At 41.0% G+C, this 7,914-nt stretch overlaps 1 protein-coding gene across 1 annotated transcript; it reads left to right on the top strand.

Moving 5' to 3' along the window:
- The first annotated feature begins 4,815 nt into the window (after positions 1 to 4,815).
- On the top strand, positions 4,816 to 7,914 carry LOC131158166 (pentatricopeptide repeat-containing protein At2g36240). The gene has a single exon (XM_058112832.1). It carries the CDS (start codon positions 4,939 to 4,941, stop codon positions 6,367 to 6,369), a length of 1,431 nt encoding a protein of 476 aa, XP_057968815.1. The 5' UTR covers positions 4,816 to 4,938; the 3' UTR covers positions 6,370 to 7,914.

The following is a 7,914-nucleotide window of genomic DNA, read 5'->3' as shown; positions in this document are numbered from 1 at the left end:
TGAGTTGGGGAACACCGAGGATTGTCAAAATTGGGTGTTGTTTTGGGCATCTCAGTAAGCTAGGTAAGGGGAATAAATTATAGCAGCATTTTTATGGAAAATATGGGTTGAGAAATACGTGAAAATGGTATATGATATTTTACCCAAAATTTATTTATGATATAAATACCAGATGAAATTTGTGTGGCATATGAAATATGTTGAGAAATGTTTAAATTGGGTTAAATGAATTACTCTATGAAATATGGGATATTGAAATGTGCTAAGATATAAGAATTGAATTGTGGGGAAATGATGAAAGTGAAATATGCAGGGAATGTATTTTCTGAGAAAATGAAGAAATGTGAAATATGTGAATGTGTTTTGAGAAATACTGAATATTTGTGAAATGAGATATATATATAGTGATGAAATGAATCAAGAACTGAGGAAGTATCATTGAAATGATAAAATGTGTTGAGAATACTGATTTTGAAATGTATATATATTGCAATGCAAAAATTCTGCAATATGAATATGAGGAGATATTTGAAATATGATGATAAGAAATGTGAATATGGGAAATGAAAATATTGCAATGTTAATTTTGCAATATGAAAATATGAAATATGATTATGGGAAATGTAAATATGTGAAATGTGAATATTGTACCGTTAATTCTACAATATGAATACTAAATTGTGAGAAATGAAATGTGGAATTCCGCAAGGTGAATACAGACATGTGATTGATGAAATGCTAATACCACATAATGATTGTTGGTATGTGGCAGTGAAAACCCTGATGGATGCATATGGAAACCCTAATGATAGGTTGTGATATTGAAAGCATGGTATCGTTGCTAGTGGAGCAGTGCAACCACACGGGCTCATGGAGTGTGTGGCGTGATAGTAGGTTGAACCATATAGTAGAGTTGTTGTGCCCCTTGAGTCCGGATCAGGGCTTTGGCCAACCAGTTATACTACAAACATGAGATATATGATGACATTTGACCTAACTGGGTTGGCCAGCCAAGGTTAGGTTCAGCCTTCGGGCCGCACAACCCTATTCTTGGGGAAAAGCATGATGTGGAGCGAGATCCTCAAGGCAACCATGTGTATAGACATGTATACTTCAATATGGTGACACTCATGAGCTAGATATGGAAATGGAAATGAAAAGGGAATGGAAAATGAAAATGAAAATGGAAAATGGAAATGAAATGAGAATGGAAATGAACATGAAAATGGGAATAATAATGAAATGAGAAATGAATAGCATGAGTTAATAAATAATTAAAGTGAAGTAAAACATACCGCTTGAGGACTTGCTGAGTAAGGTGAGTGCTCTGATAAGTATCAGTTATAGCTGAACCCGAGTTAATCGAGGTAGACTGCAAACGATATCAGGGTAGAGGGAAGCTACTTGTATGGACAGGTAAGCTTCCCTAAACTTCGTTGGTAAATTTGGGTTATATTGAATTATTTTGAAAATGAAAGTAAAATCTTTTAAAAGCTTATCTTGTATATCTGTTTGATGATAAATGTGAAAAGGTATATTTTCTCAGAAAATACTAACATTGGTATGCGTATATGTTATGATATAATGAATCTCATTTTGCCACACACTATAGATAATTTATTCTGTCTTACTGAGATGTGTCTCACCCAATCATTTAAATATTTCAAGAAATCGAGATAGACCCGATGATAGAGCTCCAAGATAGAGGGGAGCAGATACCCTGAGTAGTCAGGGTGAGTATTTAGAGCTAGGGAGGTTTGGTTTCCCTAGATATTTTGTATTAGACTTGTATTTATGGATGGTTTTGTACTCTGGTATATGTATGCGCTGTGAGATGTATATATGAATATGAAATGACTTCCACTCTTAGGATTATGTATGTGTATATGATGTATACCCGGTCCCCTCTTGCAGGTCTGGTTATGTATTTTGATATCAATGATTGACGTGGCCGATATGTGGATATATGTATTGTTAAAAAAAATTGTTATGAAAATCGAGATGTTACAATTTGGTATTAGAGCCCAGGTTTGCTAGGTTCTGCAAACTTTAGTAAATAGAGGAATACAATACCGGAGTATAGGAATGGATATTGATGAGAAATAAGTCAGATGTTGTTAGAGGATGATATTAGAATTTAGGGTTTTGTCTTGCGACCTGGAGGCAGGAGTTCCGTGGTTGTGTCTATGTTTTTCCTAGGGTGATGACTACTGTAAAACCATAGATACTATCACTGGATCGTGTTTCTATGTGGTAGGATTGAATCTTAAATGGGGATAGAGAAATGTGTATAGTGGAATAATTTGTGGATTTTGGTATGCTGGGTGTGATAGTGAGTTATGATGATAAAGTTCTAAAATGGTTTTATATCCTCTATAGGATGGATCCAGGGAGTAGTAGTGCACAGGCTGGAGGTGATGATGCAGGGCTTTTCAGTATAGGTGGAGGAGACCTAGATGTTGTACTACGTAGTGTCACCCAACAGGTGATGGCCGAGATGGCTAAAGGTTCAGGGGAGCAGAGTTGCATGATTAAGCAGTTCACGCGGACGAAACCCCCATCATTTTCTAGAGGAGCTGACCCACTAGTAGGTGAGAACTGGTTCCAGGACATAGAGGATATGTTGGCAGTGTTGATGTACAGATGAGCAAAAAGTTTAATTTGCAACGTTTAAACTTACAGGGGAGGCAAAGCGTTGGTGGAGATCAGCAAGGTTGTTGGAGGACCAGAGACCGGACCCTGTAGCGGTGACGTGGAGCCGCTTCAGGGAGATATTTTTTGAGAGGTACTTTCCCACTATTGTTAGGAGTGCAAAGGTAGCGGAGTTTCTGCTTCTGACGCAGGGACTGATGACAATACAGTAGTATATGGCAAGATTTATCGAGTTGTCTCGGTTTGCTCCATATCTAGTACTTGATGAGAAGAGGAAGGCGAGAAAATTTGAGGAGGGTTTGAGGCAGAATCTATTCGAGCAGGTTATAGGCTTTCGGGCTCAGAAATTTGCAAAGGTGGTAGACAGAGCTGTCGTGATTGAGGGTGGCCTTTAGAGAGGCATCGTAGCCCAAAGTCAGGGAAAGAGGCATGCATCTTATTGAATGATTCAAATGAAATAAATACGGTATTACGTAGTCCTCACACATCATATCAATGTCATATCAATATGACTACAGAGTATGCTAAGGGACGTGCGCGGCATGAAATGAAGCTCGCCATACCACAAGTGGGAACGGGCCATTGTCAAGATCAACAGGTAGATGTGGCAAGCCAACTCTAATTGGAGCAAGAAAGGGCATGCACTCCTATGCCCAAACCAACATGAGGAATAGCGCACCTCCAACTGATTGTGCCTGCACACGACCAACCTAACACATCTTTCTGTACAACCATGCATGTGCAATGCTACCCCAGTTATATGTCGACGCCCTCTCTAAGTCACTCAACAGAGGGAGGAACATCAGCGACGCATAGTATTGCGACTTATTCACGAACAATAAGTAGCACATGAGACGTAGTATGTACCCTCGAGCGTACAGCAATACGACCTCCTTAGATGCTTCATCAGTAAGATCAGGTAAGTTCCTGTCCATCCATGTCATAGGCAAGGACACCTCGTTTCGTCCACTCCGGCCTGTGGGGGTTTGCATCCAAGTAGGCTTTGACACAACATCTCCTAGATTTGATGCATCGTGCTCGTAATAGCGTCGTCATTAACAGGTAATCCTGTGATTATTGTGACATATTGTAACATTATCGTCACCTCGCTGTAAGGAAAATGAAATGTGTGCATCCCAGGCCTCCAATGCTCCAGCAATGCACTAATTAAATAATGGTCTAAATGAATGTACCGAATATGGTACAATGGATAGAATCCTGCTCATTGAATCCGCAACATACTTTGGAGATGGGCATGCCACATAGTTTCTAATGTGCAGGCACACTGACACCCTTTAAATGAGTCAAAATGATCCTCCTCCCATGCCCTATAAGAAGGATGTATGGTCCCCAATGTCAATACAAATGGATCAATTGGACCAAACTCCATGTTTATCGAAGTATTAATTCTAGTGGGGAGTATAGACAGAAGAAATATTTTAGACAAAAAGCTAATATAAGCAATGCAACTGTAGAAGTTAGAGTGGATGAGTGATACTGGAGGATGAGAAATGTACATATAGAAAAAAAATTTACCAAACTGATTTTTCAAAAGTCGATTTTTATTTTTTATTTTTTACATACAAATCATGCAAAAATGGACAAAATAAAACCTCCAAACCAACTTTCCAAAAGTCGGTTTGGTCATTAAAAATTAAAAACATCCCATATATATATATATATATATATATATATATATATCTCTCTCTCTCTCTCTCTCTTGCGTCAGGCGAGCCCCCCTCCTTTTCTCTTTCTCCTCTCCCCCTCCTGACACCTGTCCCCTCACCTTTTTTTTTTTTCTTGCAAGCAGAGGTGACCCCCTTGCCAATTGACACAACCCCCCCCCCCCTCCTTCCTCGGCGAGCTAACACACCCCTGTCCCTCCTCGACAAGCAGCACCCCCCTTTCTTTGTTTTAATTGTTGCTGACAATGAGACTAATGACGATGCTGATATTTTTTTTTAAGAAAAAGCCCCAACCGACTTTTGGAAAGTCAGTTGGGTATATTTTCATAAAATTTCCCCATTTTATCTATTTGTGTGTGTGTGTGTGCTTTTTTTTTTTTTTAATATATATTTTGGTAAAAAACTCCTTTTGATCATCGGTTCATTGGCGACGCGGCCGCATTCTGCCACCAAAAGGTCCAAAACACACAAAGCAGTCGCGGGTAAAAGGAGACCGCTTCTTGGACGCTGCCCACCTAATTCCCCGACGCTGTATTGGTCATCCTTGTCGTTTTTCATTGACCACAGCACCAGCCCAGAGCTCCTCCTGCAATGGCAGAAAATGACCTTTAGAAAAAAACCCTTTCGACCTCCGTCAGCTCCGCCACCATCCCCAATCCCACCTGAACCATCAACCCCTGCTCCTCTCCCTACTCTGAGTACTCTCTCTCTTTCCCACGCCTCTCATCCCCAACTCTTCCGACTGCTCAAAACCCACCTAAAGCCCACGTTCACGCCTCAAGCCCTCCTAGCCTTCCTCAAGAACAAGCTCCATCACCACCCCAACTTCTCCCACTTTGACCTGCACATCTTCCGATGGGCTTCTCGCGTCGACTCCTTCCGCCACGACCATTTCACCTTCGACTGGATGGTCCGCACCCTCGCCGTCTCCGATCGGTTCGACGGCCTCCGTTCCGTCCTCGAAGGTATGGTCTCGAATCCCTGTCCGTGCTCCGACGGGATTTTCTCCTGTCCACAGACCGAACCCATTTTTAGATTCGCCATTAACTCGTATTGTAGGGTTGGGAGATTGGACGATGCGTTGTTTGCTTTTGAGAATATGCGCAAATCGATTGATGGGAAACCTAGTGTGGCCGTGTATAATATTTTGATTCATGGGTTTGTGAAATTCAGGGAACATGCGAAAGCTTTGGAGTTGTATAATAAGATGCTCAAGGAAAGAGTTAAACCGGATGTGTTTACGTTTAATATTTTGATTAGTAGTTATTGTAGGAATTTGCAGTTTGACTTGGCTCTAGAAGTGTTTAAATTGATGAGGGACAGGGGTTGCAGTCCGAATGTGGTTAGTTTCAACACTTTGATCAAGGGGTTCTTTAGGGAGAGGAAGTTGGAGGAGGGAATTGGGATGGCATACGAGATGATTGAGCTGGGGTGCGAGTTTTCAAGTGTTACTTGGGAAATTTTGATTGGGGGCCTTTGTGTAGAAGGAAAGGTTTTGGAAGCTTGTGATCTCTTGATTGACTTGGCGAGGAAAGGAGCGTCGCCAAGTAGGTTCGACTATTTTAATCTCATTGAGGGGCTTTGTGTGGAAGGAAATGTTGATAGAGCACTGGAGGTGGTGGATGAGTTGTGGAATATGGGAAATGCTCCAAGCTTGATTGCATGCACTACTCTAATAGAGGGTCTGAGGAGATTCTACAAGACAGAAGAAGCATTTAGATTTACTGAAAGAATGCTCAAAGAGAGTATTGTCCCAGATAGTGTGACTTTTAATTGTCTTCTTCAAGCTCTCTGCAATGTGGGAAAAACTGCAGAAGCTGATAGGCTGAAGCATTTGGCTTCTAGTAAGGGTCTGGAGTTGGATGGCATGACCTTTAATATTTTGGTTTCTGGCTATACAAGAGAAGGTAAAAGAAAGGAGGGGGAGCGTGTTATTGATGAGATGTTGGACGGGGGATTTATACCTGATATTGCTACATATAATAGATTGATGGAGGGGCTTTCCAATCAAAGAAGCTCTCTTCGCCGGTAAGAAATTATTAGATATGAATAGAATGGGAACATTTTCTGGTTCTTGTAGAACGACAATACTATAATTGATTTTGGACCAATGGCTGTATCTTAATTTGAGGAGCTAGATATTCTTTGGAAACTTCAGTGGAGGGCTAATGGCTTGATCTTGAGTGAAAAAATTGCCGCCTCACTCAAACAAAGGTTTACCAGTCGTTTGGGGATGCGGGAATGATCTTTGTGGAAAGTTGGCTTGATTACATCAAAAAAAGGTTTTGATTTGATGAGAACTGTGTCACTGATTGAAATTTGAATTGGGATAAGCACCAGGTCTTCAGGTTGTTGAAGAAAACTAGAGCTTCAGAGTTTTCTCCCTTAAATATCATTTGAGGCATTAATTTGTAGGGCTTTGCTGCTTCTCAAAAAAATTCTCCAGAAGTCTTCAAGGCACCTCTATTTATAGAGGAATGGAGAGCGGAGTCCTGCTTTGGTTTGACTTCATCAGATGACATGTGGCCAACTCTTCTTGAAGAGTGGAAAAGGGATGGCAATGGTGAGGATGTTGTGCCTGCCCCTGAGCAGACTATGGGAACACGGAGCTGTTATAGATGCCAGCAATGACAGCTTCATGTCTGCTCAAATCGCTACTATGGCATCAGGCCTATATTGTGACAGATGAATGGTCGTGTCATTGATTGCGATGTGCCTGAGAAGGCATATTGTCAACAGGAAATGAGAGATGAGCCACATGAATTACTGAGAAATGCTTTCTTTGTTCTTGTTCATTTTCTTTTCTAAACATGCCTTTTGAGTTCAATCTGCTTTTTATCCCAAATATGATATTCGTGTAGGTTGGAGGCATCTATGTAAGACTATTCTTGAAAGACACCAAGTTTTCCGTTGGGAATCCAAAGAGATTCTTACAAGGACTAATGTACCAGTATCTTTCATCCATTATTGCAACACACTATGGTGTGCAATCCAATGACACTGAGCTTCCTTTGCCTCTGCCTGCTGCATTGGTGTCATTATGCAAGTTCATCCTGCCCTTGCTGATCATGCTGGATATATTGGATACTTGCCCCGACTTGTAGCTGCAGTTGCTTTTGCCGTAAGACGAGAAACAATGGCCTCAGAGGACGTGAAAACCAGCAATTATGCGGATGGACATGTGAAACTGGGTACGGATCAGCACAGCAGTATACCAACACAACAGAAATGTGTTCAGCTCAGTTGTTTGTGTCCATCAGCTTGCGTCTAGCATCACATGTGCTGAGGCTACTGCAGCAACTAGTGTAGGAACACCTCAAGTATGTTTGCAGTTATTTGTTCTTTCATGGATTCTTGAGCAGACAATTTTGCCTCAGCATTGATGGAAGCTTTTGGTTACTGTACCCTCAGAATTTTAATTTTCTTAAAACCTTCTAAATTGTGATTTAGCATCCTGGGAGGCCGTTAAATTTGCATTCAAGTGTTGCTTCCTTGTGACCTCAGGTGGTTGTGTATTAGTGTCTGGATGCTTCTATTTTACAATGACCTACAAATTTCTGGTTGGCTGTTTCTTTAA

This window comes from Malania oleifera, chromosome 6 (genome assembly GCF_029873635.1).
Source record: "Malania oleifera isolate guangnan ecotype guangnan chromosome 6, ASM2987363v1, whole genome shotgun sequence".
In the NCBI taxonomy this organism is placed as follows: Eukaryota; Viridiplantae; Streptophyta; class Magnoliopsida; order Santalales; family Ximeniaceae; genus Malania; species Malania oleifera.
The sequence above is the reverse complement of the archived record's forward strand: the minus strand, read 5'-3'. Positions and strand labels throughout refer to the sequence as shown.

Excerpts from the sequence above, each read along its gene's own strand:
- LOC131158166 (XM_058112832.1), top strand. The coding sequence starts at position 4,939 with ATGACCTTTAGAAAAAAACCCTTTCGACCTCCGTCAGCTCCGCCACCA.